Here is a 24,253-nt window from a genome sequence, read left to right as displayed (position 1 = left end):
GAAATATGTAGAAAAAGGATTGATCATGTCCTAGCCAGCCGCCCGTTCCTCCTGAGATCTCTGAGTAAGTTATGTGCACCGAGGACAATGGCTGGCTATGGAACACTTTTATTACTGACCAAAATACCTGGTGAGGAATAATAGAGATCAAGGCTGGACTGGGCAGGGACTTCCTTTTGGCCAGAGGCAGGAGGCTACAGGCAGGAGGGAGAACAAGTCACAGAAAGCGGGTAGTGCCAAGGGCTAGAGCTGAACTGGCCAGCTCCATGGGAGGCAGAGTTAGAAAAGAGAAAGCTGGCTGAGCTTCCTTTCAAGAAGAGAAGCTGCTGGGTTCCCGACTCTCCTGTCTGTGTGGGAGGGGCATGTCTGAAGACAGAAAAGACCCCAGGATTTTGAACCGAATGTGTGAGAGTTGTATTCTGAGTTAAGGTGCTGTTAATCTGTTTGCGTATTGGCCTGCACATTTAACATATTACACATGCTGGCTTGCTTCATAACTCAGCCGTGTCCCACTCTTTGATTACTGAGGTAATAATCACCTAGTATGAAATGACTGAGGTATACTTCTGGTTTCCTTACTTCAGGCTTGGTTTAGAAAGAGGGACAACAGCTAAAGAAGCCTTAGATGTCATCGTCGCCTTGTTGGAAGAACACGGACAAGGTGGGAATTATTATGAAGATGCAGACTCCTGCCACAGCTTCCAAAGTGCGTATCTGATTGTGGATCGTGAGGAGGCCTGGGTGCTTGAGACCATAGGGAAGTACTGGGCTGCCGAGAAGATCACAGGTGAGTGGATGTGGATGGGGAAGTGCTTTGAGGACAGGAACGGCTGAGATGGGTGTCGCCTGGACCTGCAGTGCAGACTGGAGGAATCACGCTGCTGCGGCAGACCCTCTCTGTGCTGGATCTTCAGGCTTTGGCATGCCTCTCATTTCTGGGCTTCTGCTTCAGGAATCTCAAGTCTCCTGAACCTGGAGCAAAGGGATGTCAAGACTTGGGAAGCACACTCCTAACGTTTCATACTTTTTGTATGCTTTCTGGGCAGGACCCAATTCACACTCTTACCAATTCCATGATCCAAATTGTTACTCTATTAATTGGCCCAGGGAATGGTGGTTTACTCGTTCCGTTCATGATAGGTCAATGAATTACTACAACAAGAGCTGCTCCTGGTCACCCCAGCCCTGTAGCCCTTTGTGCTTGGACTGTTCCTCTAAAAGCGAAATTTGGATCTGTGTGAGGACCATTGAGTGCCTCTGGGCCAACAAGCCCATGTCTCTGTGAGACAGTGTTCATAGAAGAGCAAAGGGCTAGGGAATCCACCCAGAAGGATTAGTGCCCAGTAAATTGCTGTTGTACGCTCCCTGCAGCATCTTATTCTAAGACAGTTCTGGGGAAAGAAGTATTAGGAATGGGAGTGGCTGTCTTGTATCATCGCCTCAGCACCCTCATACTCTGGACAGGATGGGATCCCACAATGGGTTAAACGGCTTCCAGGAGGACTAAGGAATTCTAAGAATTGGCCAATTCTAACAATTGGCTTTTAAGAAGCCCCTCTTGGGCCGGCCCCGTGGCTTAGCAGTTAAGTGCGCGCGCTCCGCTGCTGGCGGCCCGGGTTCGGATCCCAGGTGCGCACTGACGCACTGCTTGTCCGGCCATGCTGAGGCCGCATCCCACATACAGCAACTAGAAGGATGTGCAACTATGACATACAGCTATCTACTGGGGCTTTGGGGATTAAAAAAAAAAAAAAAGAGGAGGATTGGCAACAGATGTTAGCTCAGAGCCAGTCTTCCTCAGCAAAAAGAGGAGGATTAGCATGGATGTTAGCTCAGGGCTGATCTTCCTCACAAAAAAAAAAAAAAAAGAAGCCCCTCTTATATTCCGTAGGACTGGCTGACAAATACATGGAATGTGTGCTGCCATTCTCCTCTCGTGCCCATGGCAGACATGGCTACTAGATCACAATGCTCTTCTCTTGATGAACCTATACTTGGCCTACGTATTTTTATCAACTGAATTTGCCAGGAAGTCTCTTCCAGTTCCTCAGAAATGATGTTAGGGATGAAACCTGTTTGCCATCTTAGCCTTCAGGGTGACCGGAACCAAACCTGACCTGAGTTAGAAGCAGATCTACTGCAGTAGTTGGGGGAATCAAGCCCGTTGTTTCCCATGGCCTGACTCAGTCCAGTGATGAGGGTTGCTGTGGACAATGGGCATGTTGTATCCTGCACAAGGCCGCCCCACTGAGGCTATGGAATCTATCTAGCCCTGGTTTCTTGACTAAGCTGTGCAGAGGCTGTGTCTGCCTGGAGGAGGGGCGGCTTCTTCTCATTCTAGCAAGGGTGCGGAATGGGCTGGCGGTACCCTCGAAGCAATCTCAGAGTCTCTCCATGCGTGTATGCCCAGCGTATGCCCACTTGTGCCTGCCTGCCCTGCTCCTACAGAAGGTACAGAACTACTGCAGCCAGTGGGCCTGCCAGGTCTCCAAGCTTCCCGCCATGCAGGAGCTTAAAACTCCTTTATTAAAAAACTCTCCCAAGACGAAGTCTTACTATCAAATTGTTCTGCCAAGAGGGCTAGGGGTGCATGCTGAAAAGCAGTCGTGATGCTTTTAAGTATGACTTAAAACTTTTTGATCTACAACTACATTTCAAAAGCTTAGCTTTCCTTCAAAATATAGCTTAAAATATCCACCTCCTCAAAATGAATGTTGTCTTTCACTAAATATTTAAAACAAACAAACAAACAAACCCAGCCATTCCTTGGACTCATTGATTTCATGTCCTCTGATCCCAGCCGCAGTGTGATTGCAGTAGGATTTAATGAACTCTGGCCCCTGAATGCTAAAATTCTTGAAAGCAAATGTCTATTATAAATCAGCCCTCTAGGAAAATAACATCTGTGGAGTTGTTCACAAGATTTAAAAAAAATCTTAGTATGAATAATGTCAAAATCACTTAGTTAGGCCAAAGCTACTTTTTATTTTAAACTTTTAGAAATAATTTTACTCTTGTGGTGTCCTCTGAAAAGATGAATGGAAAGTACAAATGCCCAACAGCCAGGAATGCTTATTTTGGAAGTGTAAATCAGTGAAGCAGAACATACTAGAAGAACTCAGTGCAGCACTGACCCTGCCTGTAGGAACTGGTTTTCAGGCAGTAGTGGCTTTATTGCAGCTTGTAGTTTGGGCTCTATCTCTCTACTTCATTCTCCAGGAATTTAGAAGATCAACAGGCTCCCTGGAAGCAGCAACTCTAAAGGGCCCTTTTGAGCTACAAGTGACAAATTCTTAGTGTTCTGGCAGCATCTCGAAGCTTGAAGGCCAAGTCATCTTCCATATATGTGCTGCTCAGGCTTTGGAGAAGCCATAGCAAGGCTCCAGCAGATAGGAGAATTTCTGGGTTAACCCTCATTCATCAAGGTGGAGTGTACTCAGAATGCAGGCATTTCTGATTCTGGATTTATTTAGCTATACTTACTATATTTCTATGAGAAAAGAATTCCCATAGATTTTTCTCATAGGCACACATGACACACATATATTCCCAGGTACATTCCATTATTTTAAAGCAATTCATTATCGGTGTCACTATGGTTTTCTAAATGTTGGGACCTGAAAAAAAAGTTGAATGAAGAAGTATCATATTTGTATTTTTTAAAAACCATATATATATATATTTGGGCAGAGAGTGGTGGTGTAAATTGCTCCTTCAGGTGGAGCAAGACTAACTTGGGGAGGAGGAACCGCTGTAGTTGCAACATTCGCGAGTCTTGTTAGTAGCACAGTGCCTCTTTCAAAGAACCTCTCACTTTTCTTGTAAGTAGTAAATGCTTGGGGTTGATTTAGCCAGAATGAAGGGCCTCGTGTCTCTCTCTCTCTCTCTCTTTTTTTTTTCGCTGAGGAAGATTCACCCTGAGCTAACATCCGTGCCCATCTTCCTCTATTTTGTATGTGGGTTGCCACCACAGCATGGCCACGAGTGGTGCAGGTCCGTGTCCAGGAACCGAACCTGGACTGCCAAAGTGGAGTGCGCCAAACTTAACCACTAGGCCACGGGGCTGGCCCCTCACGTGTTTCCTTTTGATTGTGAATTTAAGATCAAGTGACCGTTGTTCGTTTAAAATGTGATAATGCCTGGCCAGGACTGTTTCCCGATTCTAGGAGATCTCATCAAAAGAGGACCAAGGATCCCCTGTTTCTTTCTTCACAAGTGGAATTGATTCCTCCCTGAAGTTTAAGTCAAGTTGCAGGGGAGAGATTCCCTGTAAATCCTCATTGCTTGATTAAATCTTTATAAGTACACTTCCTACTAATTGGGCTCTGCACTCTCCACAGAGGGAGTCAAGTGCATTTGCAATCAGCTTTCACTCACCACTAAGATTGACGCAGAGCACCCTGAACTGAGGAGTTACGCCCAGAGTCAAGGCTGGTGGACAGGAGAGGACGAGTTCAATTTTTCCGAAGTTTTTTCTCTAGCTGATGACCATCTACACTGCTGTGCAGGCAAAGACAGCTTAGAAAAGCAAGAAGGTGAGTTCGTATATCCTTTACAATTCTCCCTCTCATACCCTTGGTCTTGAGCTATTTCAGTGAACTTGTCTGAACTTCGGAGAGTGAGTGAAGAGGAGGAGAGTAAACCTTGTATATGGAGACCAGCTTGTGCTGAAGTCCCCAGCGTGCAGGCAAGATGGCAACTTGCATTTCTTTTTTACATGATGCTTCCTCATTCATGGAACTTTCCTGCTCCTGTTTCTCCTTTAAACACTGATGTCATTGTGATACTTACTGCAGCCTTTCTTATGCCTCAACCTTTGTATATGTGACTTATCTTCTCCCTATATATCCTCTCCCATTAGCCTGCTGGGCCTTGAGGGCAGGGTGTTGTCTTTTAGTCATCTCAGGATCCCCTTGTGATGCCTTGTGCCATGAATATTTATTAAGTTAATTGTTGAACTGAATTCTCCTCCCGATCCGTCTGTCTTCCACCCAATTATTGACTTAATCAGAATCCATATTTAGGTAAATATGGTGACTGGGTAGCTTGCTACTTTTGTGCCTGAGTGGAAACCCTTCCAAATAAACCACAGTGGCTACATTTTATATTTGCTAGTGATATGCGTGCTTTGTTAAGTCAAACCTTTGATCATTTAGAACACAGGTCAGCAAACTATGACCTGTCAGTGGCCGCCTGTTTAGTAAATAAAATTTTATTGGAACACAGCCACATCCATTTATGTATGTATTGTTTATGGCTGTTTCCCTGCTACAGTGCAGAGTAAGCAGTTGCAACAGGTATTGCAGAGGTTGTATGGCCCGTAAGCCTAAAATATTTACTGTCTGGTTCTTTAAGAAAAAATTTTCTGACCTTTAATCTAGAAGATCATTTAAGACTTTTGCTGTAGAACTTAATTAATATATTTTTGGTTAGAAGGTAAGAAAGTATACATTTAGGGGCCGGCCCGGTGGCACAAGTGGTTAAGTGCGCGCGCTCTGCTGTGGCAGCCCGGGGTTCACGGGTTCGGATCCTGGGCGCGCACCAACGCACCAACGCACCGCTTGTCAAGCCATGCTGTGGCGGCATCCCATATAAAGTGGAGGAAGATGGGCACGGATGTTAGCCCAGGGCCAGTCTTCCTCAGCAAAAAGAGGAGGATTGGCAGATGTTAGCTCAGTGCTGATCCTCCTCACCAAAAAATAAAAAAGTATACATTTAAAAATGGGAACTCTAAAAAAAACTCTAAAAGTTTTTAATTAAAAAAACAACTAGCTTGATGAAAGTGTACAATACCATGTATGAAGTAGTCCTGCCAAAACATCAAACCTAAATCTGAGGAAGCCTCCTGATCTAGCTGCTAGTTTACGGGAAATACAAAGGATAGGGGAACATATTAAAGAACACCATGGGGATGCCATCTGCAAAGTCCAGCCCTGGAAAACTATGAGAGAGATGGCCCAGCAAATAAAATTCAAGAAGGAAAAATGAGAGGCAGCGATTAGAAAAGATTCAAGAGATGTTATCAACCTATTGGATCCTGATTCAAATCAATAAACTCATTTATGAGACAATGAGAAAATGTGGACACTGGATAGTTGGAAGAAATCAAGGACTTATTGTTAATGTTTTCAGATGTGACATGTTGTAAATAGAGATTTGCAAAGAGGATGTGAGTTGTGCCAGTGAACTTTACAGTATCTTCTCTCTATGTGATGCCTTGATTCCATCTTTGGGAACACGGGCTGAAAGAACAGTGTTTTTGTGAATTACAACCAGAGGGAGAAAATGTAGAACTGGGATCCTGTGTAGTCAAAGATTTGTTTATTGATTTATCTGAAGTCAGAGCCAATAGTCGTAATGACTCTGAATATTCTAAATACCCCTCTGTGTGTACATTTCCCACTGCAGAGAGGTCATATTCTCAAAATGTAGTATTGACTAACTAGCAAGAGTATATGGGAGAGCTTGCTTGGAGGACTGTGCGTAGATTGCATACACTTTCTTATGAATATCGTTCTATTGTTACTGCACTGGTTGAAGTATTGCTAAGTGCTGTATTGAAGAGACCCTGAAATAATGTGGCTTAAAGAAAATGGAAATATATTTCTCTCCCACGTTATAGTTAGATGTATATGGACCGTCTAGGGCTGGTGGGTTACTCTGCCTCAACACATGACTTCCATTTGTGGTCCACTTGCTGGCATCTCCCAGCTAGCAGGAAGGGAGAAAAAAAAAGTGAAGGGCAAGCATTCCTTTTTATGGATGTGACAAGGAAGTTGCACACATCATTTCTGCTCGCCTCCCATTGGTCAGGATTTATCACATGGCCCCACCTAGCCACAGGGGCAGCTGGGAAATATAGTAAATGTAGTATAGTTATGTTCCCAGCTATAATTTAAGGGGTTCTGTTACTAAAAAGGGAAAGGAGTGAATGGATTTTGGTTAGCAGCCTGCCACAGTTTTATCTCTTCTCTGTTTTTTTTCTTTACAGAAAGCGTCACTGTGCAGACTATGATTGACATCTTACGGGACAAAGCCAGTGGAGTCTGTGTAGACTCCGAGTCTTTCCTCACCACAGCCAGTGTCGTGTCTGTCCTGCCTCAGAATAGAAGCTCACCGTGCATTCACTACTTCACCGGGACCCCAGATCCTTCCAGGTTCGTCTGAGACACAGTCACATAGGCAGAAAGTGTGTGCTTCCCTGGAGAGCTCACCCAACCAGCCTACACTAAGTCTCTGCACCTCCTCTTGCACAGCCGAGTCACATTTTCCAGTCGGCCTCAACATGGCCAGGGCAGCACAAAGAGCTTTGATTAAGGGAAGTGCTGGGCTTTAGTCACACAGTATTCATCAAAATCATGGTATCAAATTGTTTTAAATTCAACAAATATATATTGAGTGTATATCATGGGCCAGGCCTTGTGCCAAATATGGGGAATGCAGAGATAAACAAGACACAGAGAGACAGGGAGCCTACAGGGGTTCCCAAGATTTATTGAAACAACCACTTTCTATGGGTTAGAGGACAAAATGGCCCAGAGGCAATGCAGATTGAAGCAACTTCAAGTGCACTGGCCAATTCTTTCAGACATTGAAAGAATTTTTCAATTCTTTCATTCAATTGAATGTTTTAGGGAGCTGCTTTCTGCCCATGTAGTATCACACAGTGGTTAAGAACACAGCCTCTAGGGGGCCAGCCCGGTGGCATAGCAGTTAAGTGCGCGCACACCGCTTGGGCGGTGCCGGGGTTCGCAGCTTCAGATCCCAGGCGCACACTGACGCACGGCTTGTCAGGCCATGCTGTGGTGGCATCCCATATAAAGTAGAGGAAGATGGGCACGGATGTTAGCCCAGGGCCAATCTTCCTCAGCAAAAAAAGAGGAGGATTGGCATCGGATGTTAGCTCAGGGCTAATCTTCCTCACACACACACACACACACACACGAAAGAATGCAGCATCTACAATAAACTGCCACGATTTTGAATTCCACCTCTGTCACTTAGAAGCTAGATATGTAAATAACATCTTCAAGCTTCCATTTCTGTATTGTACAATGGAGATAATCCTAGCCCCTGCCTTTATATGCTTGTTGGGCCTCATATTTTAAACTACTGCCAATATCAATAGATCCTTCTAGCAGGACCTGACTAGTAAATTTGGTATAAGCTATTTTTAGTATTTCATTCACTCATTTATTCATTCAACAAGCACTTATTAAGCACCCACTCTGCCAAATATTGCACTTCTTGGGTACTAGGAACGAAGTGTGTACAAGGTACGAGGTGGCACAAAGGAGATGGATGAGGAAAACTTCACAGAGGAAGGAACTCTTAAGTGCTGGGCATTGTGGGAAGAGTAGGAGTTAGGTACAAAAGGCAGGAATGACATTCTGGGTAGAGGGAACAGCATGTGCAAAGGCATAGAAGCATGAAAGAGCATAGCACACCGTTGCAGTTGTGCATCCTCTTGTAGATTAGGTTTCCATCTCCTCCATTAAACAAGCCCAGGACCTTCGTGTGGTACCTCTGCTGGCCTCTGACAGTGAGCCTCACCACTCGGCAGTGTTCCAGGCAGCCTCTCAGGACGTGCCTCCTGTTTGAGGCCAGCTGCTTCCTCATGATTTTATCTCCCGCTTCTGAATGCTTGGTTCAGTGCTCCTCTCCCACTGACTTTTTGGTCCACCAGGTCTGGGGCACATCCTTCCTCTCCCTGGTGTCTGGACCTCCCCTTATGGACTCTCCCCTAGCTTGTCCCCCAACACTGGTGGCTCAGCAGTCTCTTGTGAGCATTTGCTGCTGGCCCACAGGGGTACATGTGGGCATTTAGAGCCCTACTTTGAAATGTCTGGAATGCTCTGCCAACGTATTTGGATGTTGTTCTTTAAGGAACGGGAGGCTTTGAAGGAGTGGGTTGAACTGAAGAATGACCATACCGACTTCCTTTTCCCCTGATGTCTTAGACACCTGTACTAACAATGCTTAGAAGACAGGGCTTCGTGAGGCCTGGACACTAATATAAAGGAATCTGTTTCCTCAGCTGAAGTGCACGGCCTAATGCAATTAGAGAAATGGGTTGGGAAATAGCCTTCTAAGATTTAAAATGGAAAATTTCAAGTAATTTTATAAGAAAATGATTCATGGTTAAATTAATTGGAAAGACCTTAAAGCAGATTAAGGGCTTTCTGGAAGACATTCCTTTTTATCTTCTGTGGTTAAATGAGCTACATTTCCTACTATGACTGTAGAACTGTCATAGATTTTTTTTTTTCCTATTCAACATTTCAATGTTTCCGTGTAATTGGGCATGTTCAACATTTTGTATTTTGTCAGCAAGAAGCATAATTCCCTACTCTTGGATTTTTAGGTAGTAAAATTAGGGAAATTTTAGCCGGCTTCTGCTAATGCTAAAAACATTAGAGAGATGTTTTCAGGAAATAGTTTCAGAGCAGTGGACTTGCAGAAGATAATGATCAAAGAGCAGGGCTGTATTATTTATCTGTCCCAGTTCCTGCTAGACTCCAAAGGACAGGTTCTGACTGTGCTTCTTTCTGCTTCAGCTCTCGTCTGTTCTTGGCTCACTGTATTAATTATCGATCCTTTTCTTGAAATAACTTGTTCTCACATTCTCTTTTTCTCTTCCTCCTTCCCTCTCTTTTTTCCTCTCTCCTTCCTAATATGTCCTGGGTACTACCTAAGTTTGAGAGTTGGAAGGAGATGCAAAAGTCAGAGTTTGAGAGAGAGGGAGAGATGCAAAAGACCTTTAATTAATTTTATTGGGAAGGAAAATTCCATCATATTAATGTTCTGTTGAGTCAGCTGGTGCCTCTCTCATCCATGTAGTGACACTGGTTGGCCTTAGTGCACTAGTTCTGACCTTTGGAAACCATTTCCCAGTTGGAAGCCAGTGCTTGCTAAAGCTTCACTGATGTGAAGAACTGGAGAGGGAAACAGTAGAGAGGTAGGTGAGAGCTGATTACGTGCCTCTCTTCCCAACCGTGTGTTCAATGACGTCACATTGGTAGCTTGAAATGGGCCACAGCGGGTGTATTTACACCACAGAAATCAGCACACACCATGAATCAGGGCTTATTGTCTTTAGAGATATAGTTGTCAAACCAGCACACCCCTGAGAGGCCCCCACAGCTGAGAAAACACACAGATACTCAAGATACAGGATGGATAAAGCAAGAGGGGAAGAGAATTTAAAAATTTTACATTTTAAATATTAGAAGGCTATTTCCCAACCCATTTCTTTAGTTGTGTTGGGCTGTGCACTTCAGCCTAGGAAACAGAAAATAGAGAGGAAGTTCTAGGAAAATAGGGTGTTTGACCTACTGTAACTAGTGGCAAGGATCTGGGGAGATGCAAGGGACGTGGCCTGTGTGTGTGTGCACGTGTGTGTGTTTCGTTTCCTCCTCTTCTCCTCCCAGTGTACTAAGCTTGGGAGGCTAAACTGGATCAACTGAGACTGTCTCATCTGGTTAGATGTTAGCGACAGGTGGCACCTTGTTGTTACTGGAGATGACATTACGGGCCTTAGACACCATAGTTTACGTAAATGCAGGCCCTGGAGCAGTGCAGGGCACAGCCTGCACAGACATACACAGAGCTGAGGGCCCTACGCAAAACAGCACCCGCCTCCAATATAATTTTGAATTCTTCTGACACCATCTTTCTTCTCTCTCCTACCCTTCAATTTTGACTTTTCAAAACCTCCCAGAGTATCTGGATCCAGCCTAAGGGTGTCCCATGCTCCAAAAGTACTAGTGGTCTTTCCCTCTAAATGGAAACGCCCCTACCTGATAGCTTCTGCTCTCAGCCAGGTGTGGCTTTGACCCTGTGATTAAAGTGACTCTATGATTAAAGTGACTTGCAGTAAAGCTGGCATGACCTCAGATGAGCCATTTAGAAGGACACCTGCAATTGAGAGAAACTGATCATTCTAGGTTCTTTCCAGATTGGCTCAAAGTTTAGGAGATTCATCCAAGCAGGAGCATTTGTGCCGTTCCTGTCTGTGCCAGACTGCGCCCAGTGGATCTGCCGGGGACTCCAGGGCCCGGGATCAGCCTGGCTTAGTCCCTCAGGGAGCTTCTGCACCTTCAGTAAGAACAGTCATGTTTGAAGTCACAAGTGTTGGCTGGCCACTGATGTTAAAATTCCAAATCCCAAAGCACAAAGCGTATTTTATTTTTCTGCAACAGCATACTGTGTATAAAAAAACTAACAGAAGGATATGGCGGTGAGAGGTAGGGGGAAAAAACTGACCTTGGCTTTGGAAGATCTGAATTTAGTTCTTGATCTGCCACTTATGAGGAATGTGCCTTTGGACAAAGCACTTAGCATCTGTGAACCTCAGTCATTTCGTCTGTAAAATGGGACAGCAGTTTTTGTCCCACCTTGTTCACCACTGTATCCCTAGTACCTAGAACAGTATCTGGTACTCAGTCAGCATTCAATCACGTATTTACTGAATGAATGAATAGGGTACCATGAGAATTGAATGCAAGTGCTTTGAAAATTATGATACACTATAAAATGTTAGAGATTTTCTTGATAATTTTGTTTTCCTTCCAAATGAGAAAACAAATCAGAAGAAAACAGATTTTTTACACTGGCTTGGTGTATCCATCACAAGGTTTTAGAAGGAAAAAAAGGACAGAAAGGCAAAGATGCCACCATGGAGCATGTTTCTTGGCTGTGGCTTCATGTGTCACCCGAGGCTAAAATTCCGCAGACCTCTGAGACAGCTGGGAAGCCCGTGCTGTGCTGCGTGTCATCAGACTGTGTGTCTCAGACCTTAGATTTGCCTCACTGAGAGCTGACGGTTGCAGCAATGTGCTTCCCTTTAGTGTTGCTTGTACCTCTTTTGTGTTATTGTCCTTCACGCGGGTCCCTGTGGAGTAGCTCAGCCACCTTTAAACCTCCTTCTCACGCAGCTTCTGGGCTGCCCTTTGCTGCTGCATTTTCCCCTTTTGGGCCTATCGTCTTGTGTTCATGTCACACCACCCCATAGAGGGGCTGAGTGACCAGGGTGATTCTAGGTTAGGTGACATCTCTGAAGGTCACTCTGAGAGGCAGCCCCGGGGACAGAGCAGAATCAGCTTTCTGGAGGCCTCTCAGCCGTGTCCCGCATCAGAAACCCCCACAAGATGTTCTGTGGGTGCTCCGCATGCGTGAGGAAGTGGGCACCCCCCCCCCCCGGCTGGGCTCGGAGGAGTGGTCACACTCCAGATGGCAGTCTCAGCTTTGCCACTAGCTGGACATGTGACCTTGGTCAAGTCATTTCATCCCTCTGGGCCATAAATTGGCATACATTCATTCAAGTGGCATTTAAGAAGCTACCGTCTGAGGTTCAAGTGTGGGAAAATTCAGCGTATCTCCTTACCTTTTTGGATTTTTAATGCGATTTTCTATAAGGATTGGCAAGAAATCAAAATGTTTGGGAACCACTGAGTTATCCACATTCCCCTTTTCTGAATACGTAGACACAGATGATCAAGGCTGAATCATAGAGAATTCCTGCATTCTGGCTTAAACAAATATTAGTATTATTGCAATTTATCTTCAGCAGTAATTTTTATTTATTCAATCTCAAAAAAATCTCCCTTTCATTGCCCGACAAATCTACGCTTGATGTTTTTACCAGTTGAGGATGCTGACTTCCTTATAGACTCTGGAAAAAATCCTTGGAGAGCTTTGGCTGCTTTAGAATATTATGGTGGGAACCTCATCATATTTATTATTTATTTTTACAAATAAAACTGACAGATGGGAGGGATAAACATATGGTACCTCTTATCTTAGAAAAGCCACCAGACACCCTTATTGATGTTAAACTACCCTCCACATTCCAGTGAGTGTGGAGTGGGTTTGAAGTTACATCAAATAGAATGTTCTGATTTTTTACTATACTATTATCCTGGATATGGGATGCAGAAGACTGCGACTATGCTTAGCATGAACTTCTCGAAGTCAGAGTCACAAGTTCACAGGCCGCATGACGTAAAATAGAAATAACACAAGAGGTTTAGAAGGATGTAGAGATCACTTTAATCCAGAGGAGAGACAGAGGGGGAAACAATGGGCCCCACAGTTGGTCAGAGGCAGAGAGGGGATGTACACCCCCATTCGGAGTCCCACCCCAGTTTCCTTCCTCCACTGTCGTGAGGCAGGCAGGCCCAGGGTCACAGCTCAGCCCAGAGTGTGCTGTCAGGCTGTTGCCCTTGTGGCTCCCAGTGCCACAGGTCTCCCCCACAGGGCCAGTGTGTCAGAATGGTTCTGAGATGCATAGTACGTAAACTCCTGAGGTTCCAGAAATGAAATGACAGATTTCCCCATGAAAACATGACTCACACACAGGCTTTTGAGGGGTAGAGAAAAGAGGTGCAGGGCAGGGGGTCTCTGCACCAGCAAAGGAGGCTGTGGACAGTACGCTGTGCACTGACTTCTCAGGCCCCCTGAGTGCTATCAGGCCCTGAAGGATGGGATGTTTGCCTGCTGTGAGGCTGCTGTGTTGTCAGAGACCAGAGGGGTCCAGAGCAGTTAGTTCTGGATGTTTTATACTGGACTCTCTCCCCAACCTTTTCCCTCCCCGTCCTTCTCCTTTTTCCTCTCCCTCTTCCCCTTCCCCTCCCCCTCTGTTGCCCTCTTTCAGTGAACCCTCAAACTGCAGAATCAACCAAATGACCAGTTGGAGAATACAACGTCATGTAATCTAAGTTGCTTTAAGACACTTTTATATTTTGCCTTAATTCCTTTCCCTTTCAACAGTCATCTACTCAGCATTCAGTAGAAGGGAGAAGGGATGATTTAGTTTCAAAAGGCTGTAGGAAGCTGGTGTGTGCTCCCTCTGGACAGGGTCACTCCCCTCTGTCTTGGGGAGGGAAGGTCCTTGCAAGGGCTTGGCCTGGTGGAATTAGGCCTAACCCGCATGCCGATGGGGCTGAGGATGGGCCCAGTCTCCTGCGTGTGTTTGCATCACCTGCAGAGAACAGCACAGCGCCTGGCACTTAACCAGTCCCACCTACTTCACCAGATTGGGACACAAAGGACTCACTGCTCTTAATATTCACATTAGATTAGCCTGAGACCAGTCTTGCATACTGTGATCAGGGTCTTCCTTTCCTCATGAGCCTACTTTCTTTTGATAACCTTAGGTATAGCCTAACCTAAGAGGTCACTTCTTATCACTGTTGTCTCTAGTGGTGCTCCTCAGACTTGGTGTGTCATGAGTCCCCAGGGACCTTGTTAACATGCAAATTCTGATTCAGAAGGACGAGGGTGGGGCCTGAGGGGGATGCTGATGCCTCCAGTCCAAGCACACCATTTGGGTAGCGAGGGTGGCTGGTTCCCAGTTCCTTTCAGATTATGGCTCCCCGGCAAGGCTGCTGTGGCTTCCTCAAGCCCAGACATCCTGGGGCTGAGGGACTCAACATCCCAGCTCACTTCTAGCCCACTTCAGGCATGGAATGGGCCAAGGCGCACCAGTTAGGAGGAGAGAAAATAACCAAAATCTGATCAATACACATGGGGGTGGGGGGTGTATGTCTTATTTTCTCCTATTGTTATTGCGGGTGGGGCCCCATGGCGTGGCTGAACACAGGCCACCCTGAGGGTCCAGAGGTGCCTGTGCTCTGCCAGCAGTGCTGCTTTGATCCAGCGGTGGTTTATTTCTGGGTGCAGAAAGGGGAGAATAAGGCTGTCTCCCTCGTGTTACAGTCAGCTGTGGTCACCACACACCCTGTTGGCCTGAGATCCCAGGATGCAGTTCTTTAGATACATGGCTCTTTTGCTATGTGTGTGTGTGTGTTGACATGTGCCCAGGAATGCACAGGTACACACACACACACACAGTCACTTTCACTAAGATATAATCCATTGTGCCAAAAGAGCTAAATCGAAGAGTTCTTGCATTAGCCACCACCTACTATGCCCAGAGCTGCTATCTCACACAACCAGACTTCTGTTTCTCTGTGGTGTGCCCTCTCTGGGGCCTCTGGGATCTTTTTTTGTCATCTGTCTTTCTTAATCTGTCCCCTCCCTGAGTCTATCAGAGATATTCCAAAAACTTTCAAATAAGGTAGAACCTAAAAAAAAAAAAGGGAGATGGGGGTCTCAGAACCTTTCAGGAGGCTACTTTCGAGCAAACCACGGTAGAGAAAGGCAAACCTCTTTCAACTCAAATAGGTGGCCCATTGCACCCTTTTCTCAAAACATTGTGTGTCTATTTGCCTTACTTTATATAACTGAAAGGGGCCTCTCAAATGGTCTTCCCAGAACAAAGCAAGTCTGTTTTGATGTCTCTTTGCTGTAAACAGAAGAATTTGCAGCTTATAAATGGCAATTCGTTTTACTAAAATATTTACTGAAATATGCCGTTGTGTCTCTCTTGGCATGTGCCCACCCACCACCCACCCACCACCAATCACCCACCAAAGTTGGCTCAGGAAATGTTTGCTGAATGAAGGTTCAGTCTCTGGGTATCCTCAGGCCCCAAGCTTCGTCTGGCTGAAGCACCTTTCCTTTCTCTCCAGGTCCATATTCAAGCCTTTCATCTTTGTCGATGATGTAAAACTTGTCCCGAAAACACAGTCTCCCTGTTTTGGGGACGATGACCCTGCCAAAAAGCAGCCTCGGTTCCAGGAGAAACCAGACCGCCGGCATGAGCTGTACAAGGCCCACGAGTGGGCACGCACTGTCATTGAAAGTGACCAGGTGAGTCCGGGTGTGGGCCAGTGGAGGGCAGCGAGGTGGGCGAGAAAGGAGGCAGAAAGCGGTTAACAAGCTCCTCATGTTCCTCCTCTCCAGCATGTCTCCTCCCAGACATCTGGTTCCCAAGGCCCTTCCTAGAATGCCGGTGTTAATTTTTCCACCCAGTCTCTTGAAACCAAATGCAACAAAGCCTCCACTTTTGCTGTTATTCTAGAACTCAGTAGGCTAAGAATATCCCTCTTACACTTAATGTTTACCTAGAAATAACAGAAATGTGCAGTTCTAGTTTGGGATAACTGCTTTTCCGCTGTCTAAAATTCTTTGTATAGTTTTGGGGGTTAAAAGTTGTATGTGATGGCAACACTTTATTTAAAGATACAGTCAGGGGCTGGCACCGTGGCGTAGCGGTTAAGTGCGAGAGCTCCGCTGCTGGCAGCCTGGGTTTGGATCCCGGGCGCGCACCCACGCACTGCTTGTCAGGCCATGCTGTGGTGGTGTCCCATATAAAGTGGAGGAAGATGGGCACGGATGTTAGCTCAGGGCCAGTCTTCCTCAGCAAAAAGAGGAAGATTGGCATGGATGTTAGCTCAGGGCTGATCTTCCTCACACACACACACTAAATAAATAAATAAATAAATAAAACTTAAAAAAAAAAAAGATACAATCATAGGTTGTTTAAAAGAAAGTGATTCTTCAAAACAGTTCTGGAGATGGACAGTGGTTGCACAACAGTGTGAATGTACTTAATGCCACTGGACTGTACATTAAAAATGGTTAAAATGGTAAATTTTATGTTATGTATATTTTATGACAATTAAAAAACGATTCTCAAGTTTCTAGTTAAAAAAAATGGTTCTTCAAAGTACAACTCCCCTCCTCTATCCAAAGCTTTGGTAAATAAAGTTACAAGACATCAGTTCAAACAAGACAGGCACCCAGGATGTGCCCAGAGCAGCCATTAGAGATGGACTTTCATGTAAAATCCAAGCCTCTATTTTGCTGAAGGGAGGAGGAAGGAACGTGGCTGTTAGATGCTCATCTGCTTCCCAAGCATTGATTTAGCAACTTGTAACAGGTCCAGTTTGTCCTAAGAAAGGATGAACGGGTGCATGCACCTTGTGTGGACTGGGGGAGTTACTTCCTTATATTCGGCACGGTAGACTATGTAAAAAGGATATAAAGAAGGGCAGCATCAGCAGTAAATCCAAGAGAGTTAGAAAGTGTGTCTGAGAAGGGCAGTCTCACTTTTCATAGACCTTGCTCTTCCGTGCTACAGAAATGACCATCTTGACATGTAAAAGTTGCAGTTATTTCACGTCTGTCCTCCCTGCCCAGCATGCCCCTGAAGCCATGAGTGCTACTGCTGCGCTGCACTGCGTTTGTCCAGGGCTGTCCACATTAGTTCCTGGCAGCGCATATCTTCTAGGTGGATGACAGTAAGCCGAGTAAAAATGTCACTCTGTGGTGCATGGTTTTGTGGCTATTTGGAACTAAAAGCCAGAGGTAGAAACAGCTGTATGTTCTGAGCTATTCTACACAAAATTTGAAAGAGATGAGACTGACAAGGTTGGGTGGACTTTGAAATTTAGAAATGACCGTTGGTTTGAGTCAAGGCAGCCTTAGGAAGTGGTGGATGGATGGTGACAGCAGCTTCTCCCTTCTGGGACTAATTGGGCCAATGAAAGCTTTTCACTGTCATCTACTATAAATGAGTGATTCTCACTTGCAAGAAGAGATCTCACCACCTCAGAAAAAAAGTAAATCGGGGATAGACATGGCATGTGTTTATTCATTGATCCATTTATTCATTCAACAAACATTTATTGGGAGTTTCTTATGTCCCAGGCATTGGAGGAGAGAGCTAAGCCCAGTTCTCACTCCCCAGGAGGTCATGTCTAATGGGGGACAGAGGCAAGTAGACACATCATTACAAGACAGGAAGAGAACAGCCATGGCAGAAGTAAAGGCATTGGGCTGTGGGAGTTCAGAGGAAAGGCGTGCAAGGAGGCCTGAAGGTGGGCTGAAGCGGACCGAGTGTTGAGGGAGAGCGGGGGCTCCTGTGCAGTGGCGAGAAAGAGTATCACAGCTTGAAGGAATGCAGTTAATTCAGTCTGGCTGGAGAGAAAGGAGACGCAGGGGAGGGCAGGAGGTGAGGCAAGCAAGACCCTCGTGTGTTGCAAAGGGCCTTCCCTGAATGCCACTCAGGAATCTGGACTTTATGCTGAAGGTGGCGGGGAGCTGTGTGAGTATTCCAAGCCGAGCAGTGACATAACCACATTGGCATTCTAGAACGATCCTCGTGGCAGTCATGTGGGAAACAGATTGACTGCGGTGGGTGGGCCCCGCCCCCCCGGAGGCTTTCAGTGTCCGTGGCAGTGACCCCCACTGTCTTTGCCCTTCCTCAGGAGCAAGGTCGGAGGCTGAGGAAGACCATGCTGGAACTGGAGAAGCAAGGCCTGGAAGCCATGGAAGAAATCCTGACCAGCTCTGGCCCCCTGGACCCCACCGAAGTGGGGGATCTTTTCTATGACTGTGTTGACACGGAGATTAAGTTCTTTAAGTGAAGTAAGCATTCCCTTTCCCCTTCTTATTTAAAGTTTCCCACCTTACTAAATTACCAGCAAAACAAACCGCTCTCCTGTTTGAGTAAAATGAGCAAGTTCAGATGTGTTAAAGTCACACTGTTAGCTTGTGTTCCTCCTTGAATCTCAAAATGTCCCCTTCTTCTGCAGTGTAGGCCCCTTCTTTTGCAATGTCCATGTATCCCATTTGCCTGTCATTAGATTGTATGACTAACTGTGGATTTTAAGCTGCTATTATTGTATTTCAGTGACAATGGACACATTAGCTTTCTCACGGGAGGACTAGAGTTCATCGGGCCTTGAAAGACAGGCTCCACAGTGCTGAGTTTGCGGGAAAAGCAAAATCTTTTGAAGTCTTGCTCTTTTTCTCAGTAATGGCTTCTTTCAGGTTTTAACAAAAGGCATTTCTTTGTCTGGCTCAGGGCTCTTGTGTGTGTACTTGAGGGAGAAGCTTCCCGGCCTCCTCTAACTGGAAGCGTGTGTAGTGCAGAATGTCTCTGGATGTGTCTTCTGAGAGACAAACCAATGGGAAGGAATAAAGGGGGTTCCTCTCCAGTCCCAGCTGCGTCCCCATTCCCGTGATCCTTAAAGACCCATCTTCTGTGCACTGTGCTTGTGTCCAGTGGACCCACGTGCAGGAGAGTCAGTCATCTGTGTTAGCTGGAACCTGCCCACTTTAGAGATTCAGTGGCAGCCATGCCGGTGACTTCCCTGAATCACTGCGTGGATCTCCCAAAAGGTAGGCAGCTCTCCCTGCACAGCAGCACACGCCCCACATGGATGTGGCCTTGTGTGGAAATGATTCCGGGCCTGATGACCGCCATCTAGTTTAGGATTAATTAAATGGCCCTGTGGTATAGTTCCACCCCACAAAGCTGCGAATCTCTCAGCTAATGAGGGAAAGAACAGGAGAGACTCTTGACTGTTTAGTTTCCAGTTAAAGTAGCTGGAATCTGAGCATCCACTACATTATCTCAGCAGAGGCTTTAATTAAACTGATTTGTTTTCAACGTCGTGTTTGCGTGAAGGATTTGACTTAGCACCAGAGCATAGAAAAGCATGCAAGGAAGACCAGATGGGCTCAGCATTGGGAAGTCAGAGGGCAAGAAGGTGACAGATGGTTGTAGAAGCGTTTCACTCCAAGGTAGCAATCCAACCCCTACCCTTCCTGCCCAGCCTGTTATATCCCACAAAGCTGCGTAGCAAGCAACTGGCTTTCCCTGGTCCTTCCCTTTATTCCTAATGCTCTGCATGTCCCAGGAGCTGCCTTCAGACTGGTAGCTGAAGTGGGCAGGCGGGGGCTGGGGGCTTACTTCCAGCCATTGGGACTCTCAGCCACTCTTGAAAAGGAAAGGGGGCAGACATGATTAATAGAAATGTATGTTAATATAGTAGCTAGTGGGAGAACAGCAGCTTAATTACTCTAGCCTTACCCATACCATTTGGGCCTAATCATGCTTCATCAATAGGAATTTGCAAATGGAAACACTGTGAGTGTCAATAGTCTTGGAAGTAATTAGAATTAGTGACTCCTTCGCAGTAGCCGCATATCATAGGCCATGAGAGCCGGAAGGGACTTGGGCCCCATACACAGATGTGGACACTGAGGGTCACAGGTTTTACTGGAACAAATCTTTTTTCCTACCAGGTCCTCTTTGACAGTTGCGGGCATAAGAGCACTGTGAGCTTTTTGCCCAGCAGTTTTGTAAATTCTGTATGTAAAATCACTAACTACAAGTGGTGAGAGATGGAAGAATATTTGAGCTGACAAAGTTAACAGCAACCATTCATGGTAGCTTTTAGTTGCTGAGAGTTTCATCCAGGTTTGGCCTGGGTTTTTACTGTTGCTGAACTTAGGGTCTCCTCTTAGGCGGAGCAGCCATTCTGAGAGCATCTGTCTACAGCTGCCAAGGGGAGAAGGGTAGGGTCCCAGGATGACATAGGTACCTCATCCCCTCCTGAGTCCACCTGCTGAGTGGTTATTTAGAACAAGATGGTACAGAAAGCCACTCTAAAATTTCGCCACGTGGTCTCACCTCCACCTATTATGGAAACATTTCATCAGACCTGACATGTCTGAGAATCCCAAGGTGATTTGGGGTTTGAAGTCTAGTGAGAGGAAATTACAGAGGCCTGCTTTCATTATTATGGGCTAGGCAAAGGTCACGGATAACCCAGCCAGCTTTATGCCATTACCCAGCCATTGTGCAGTGGGAAACACAATGGCTACTTCTGTTAGGGGACCTTGACCTCAGTCCAGCACCTCAGAGAGGGGCCAACCCTAATTGAGAGTTGTCTTGGCTAACGCTGTACCTCACAATTGTGATGCCCGTCTCAACATCCCAGCCCTCCGTGGCACTGCCTGGCAGAAGTTCCCGGGGCTGGGATGCTTCCCTCAGGCCCAGAGGTGGTCTATACAGTCAAAACCCAAATGATTGCAGTGGACAGATTCTTGTGCATTGAGATACGTGGGGAAGGACAAGAAGAGAGCAAAGACTCTACTGATGAGCTGTACTCACTTCTAGTGACTTGTATCTACTTCTATTAACAGCTTGAAAGATATTGTTGGATTTTGAGAAGGCTGTTGTTGGGGGATGTTTGTTTTTTATATGCTCCTAACCGACTCTGCTTTTGAAAAGTGCTTCTCATGACGTGGATGATTTCTTGACCAGGGATTGCTTTTCTAAAGGGAAGATGAGGAAAATGAATATTCAAGATGAACTATGAAAGTGATGTTTAAAGGTCAGTGTGTGAATAGCCTCCTAAAATATCATTTGTGTATCCATTAAGACTTGGGAGCCTGTGCGCGCTTTGTGCAGAAAGAAGTCATGGCCGTAAAGGACAGAATCTGTCCCCCACTCTCACGCCCCATAACCAAACATAAGCTAGTTGATCTTGTCTAGTGGATGGGATTACCATAGATGAAGACAGCCCTCATACTCTAGGGGGCAGAGGCTCCAGTGGAAGTAAATCAGCAAAGCAGAAGTAGTCCTCTTTCATTCTCCGAGGTGGTTTGAAACTTTAGGTAGAATAAGGACATACTTGAATTATGGTGATTCTTTAGTGCCCAATAACATAAGACACAGTGTTATTATTAGAAAGAGTCTTTATTACAAGCTGTCTGACAGAGCAGCTGTATGCCTATTAGATATTAGCAGTGAAGTTTCTTCACTATTGGTGGATCATTAGGTATAAAAAATAATTATCAACCAGGCCAACTACTCTGCTCCCTAGCTGATGCCATCCCACCTTGGTACAGGTGTCGCACAGGTTGGCTCAGCAGGGAAGCCAGGTGGGACCAGTGTGTCCGTTACAAAACCACTCACTGCATTGCTGACTGAAGAGCAGTCAGTTATGGGGAAGGTCTTCGGCTGAGCTCTCAGCTTTAGGAAGGGAGCACAGGGAGGAAGGAGGCAGGGGAACTCACTTCGCTGGCCGTTCTTGTATGGATGGGGAGAGTGGCAGGTCACACGCATGTGCTGTCCCAGCACTACCCTGTGCTTCCCTGTAGCAGTGGCTTTGCATTCCACATGGCCCGAAGTCCCAGCTCCTCTCCTATGGTTTGTGTCAAATATACTCTATCTGATTGACTTCAAACATCCTGAAATGTCACATGCAGATCTCTCGTGGGAATGAGTATGCACCTGTTTGCAATCATGTCGTGAGAAGTTAAATGTGTGAGCTGGAAATTGCTATTGTCAGGGAATAATAAAAAAGGAAATCTTTCTGTTTCCTGCAGTGGGAACTGACCGTGTAGTCTTAACAGCCTTTTGTACAAATATCTACAAACCAGATAACTTCCCCATCCAGTGCTTGCCCTTGGAACTGTCTCTAAATACATCAAGCATACAATAAAAAAATACTGAAATTAATGTCCAGTGGCCTCTTATATCTTGTGTTTCATGAATAAATGTGGGCGTCACAACATAGAAAATGTATGAAAGGGGATATATTTTTCTGACTTGAATCTTCAGAAAACTCAATCAGTTCAGCAGTTTCCTCCATTTTGTACCATTCTGTGGATAAATCCACTCTTTAAAAATAAACATGAAACCACAATGAGATACCACCTCACGCCCATCAGAATGCTACTACCAAAACAACAGAAAATAATAAGTGTTGGTAAGGATGTGGAGAAATTGGAACCCTTGTGCACTCTTGGTGGGGATGTAAAATGGTGCAGCTGGTATGGAAAACAGTATGGTGGTTCCTCAAAAAATTAAAAATAGAATTAGCATATAATCCAGCAATTCTACTTCTGAGTATACACCCAAAAGAATTGAAAGCATGATCTCAAAGAGATGTGTACACCCGTGTTCATAGCAGCATTATTCATGAGAACCAAAAGGTGGAAGGAACCCAACTGTCCACTGATGGATAAATGGATAAGCAAAATGTCATATATACATACAATGGAATATTATTCAGCCTTAAAATGGAAGGAAATTCTGACATATGCTACAACATGGACGAACCCTGTGGACATTATACTAAGTGAAATAAGCCAGTCTCAAAAAGACAAATACTGCATGATTCCACTTATATGAGGTACCACGAATAGTCAAACTCACAGAGACAGAAAGTAGAATGGTGGTTGTCAGGGACTGGGGGGAAGGAGGAATGAGGAGTTGTTTTTTAAGGGCTACAGCGTTTAAGTTTTGCAAGATGATAAAAGAGTTCTGGAGACTGGTTGCACAACAATGTGAATATACTTAACACTACTGAAATGTAAAAATGGTTAAGATGGTAAATGTGTGTTATGTGTATTTTACCACAATAAACAAAAACAAAAACCATACTAGAAACCCAAGTCTAGATCACTGGAATGGCTGGCGGCATCTATGCCAAGCATCTTTATTTTAAAGCCATAGCAGCGCCACGAGAGGAAAGGATGCCCCTTAAGAAAAAAGCCAGCTCTCTCCACTCTTATGACCTAGAAGTGCCAGACTGCTTCCATGATTCTGTCTCCACCATGACAGGCAAAATGCAACTGAATATCTTATTCATGAAAATAGGGCTTAGTCACTGGCAACGAGCAACCTATGTCAAGGTCAGAGTACCTGACTGCCCCATTTCTATGACAAGGAACTGCTAACTCTTTACAGTTTATTCCCAGCTCTTTTTTTCATCAGCATAATACAGTCTTGCAAAGCTCCAAGGTGACAGAGCCTGTATGAGTTTGCTAGGGCTGCTGCAACAAAGTACCACAAACTGGGGGGCTTAAATAGAAATTTATTGTCTCAGAGTTCTGGACGCTAGAAGTCCAAGATCAAAGTGTTGACAGGGTTGGTTCCTTCTGAGGGCTGTGAGGAAGAATCTGTTCCATGCCTCTCACTTAGCTTCTGGTGGTTTGCTGGCAATCTTTGGCATTTCTTGGCCTGTAGAAGCATCACCCCAATCTCTGCCTTCATCTTCACGTGGCGTTTTTCCCTGTGTGTGTGTCTGTGTCCAAATTTCCCCCTTTTATAAGGACACCAGTCATATTGGATTAGAGGGTCCACCCTACTTCAGTATGACCTCATCCTAACTAATTACATCTACAACAACCCTATTTCTAAATAAGGTCACATTCTGAGGTACTGGGGTTAGGACTTCAACATAAGAATCTTTGGAGGACACAACTCAGCTTCTAACAGGACAGGTTCATGAAGGATGCGAAAGCCTCCTATGGCATGGAACTCGCCTCTGGAGTACAGAGCCCTTCCCATTAAGTTGCTCCCCTCACCCCTCTAGGCACCACCTCTCCCACCCTTAACTCCATACGAGGTGCCCAAAATTATGGCTACTTCACCACCCTCCACAGTCAATGGCTCTGAAGTTCATCATCCACTTTGTCAATTATCCCGGGCCACTGCTTTTCTTCTCCAATCAGAATGGCCCCGTTGGTCATTAACGGGTTTATCTGTACCTCCCTTAAGGAGAGAGCAAATAAAACAAGTCAGGGCCTTAACTGATTGATT

The 24,253-nt window shown here is 45.4% G+C and overlaps 1 protein-coding gene across 2 annotated transcripts in view; it reads left to right on the top strand.

The window, feature by feature from the left end:
- Positions 1 to 22,171, top strand: part of SCRN1 (secernin 1) — a 61,638-nt gene extending 39,467 nt beyond the window's left edge. For both annotated transcript variants that reach the window (XM_004418874.3, XM_087429148.1), the window contains exons 4-8: positions 585 to 787; positions 4,341 to 4,535; positions 6,992 to 7,157; positions 15,534 to 15,714; positions 18,117 to 22,171. In XM_004418874.3, coding sequence (XP_004418931.1) covers positions 585 to 787; positions 4,341 to 4,535; positions 6,992 to 7,157; positions 15,534 to 15,714; positions 18,117 to 18,275 — 904 coding nt within the window. In that variant the 3' untranslated portion in view covers positions 18,276 to 22,171. The remainder of the gene's footprint in view (positions 1 to 584; positions 788 to 4,340; positions 4,536 to 6,991; positions 7,158 to 15,533; positions 15,715 to 18,116) is intronic.
- The last annotated feature ends 2,082 nt before the right edge of the window (positions 22,172 to 24,253 follow it).

Source organism: Ceratotherium simum, chromosome 1, assembly GCF_057802395.1.
Source record: "Ceratotherium simum simum isolate JZ-2026a chromosome 1, ASM5780239v1, whole genome shotgun sequence".
Taxonomy (NCBI): Eukaryota; Metazoa; Chordata; class Mammalia; order Perissodactyla; family Rhinocerotidae; genus Ceratotherium; species Ceratotherium simum.
The sequence above is the reverse complement of the archived record's forward strand: the minus strand, read 5'-3'. Positions and strand labels throughout refer to the sequence as shown.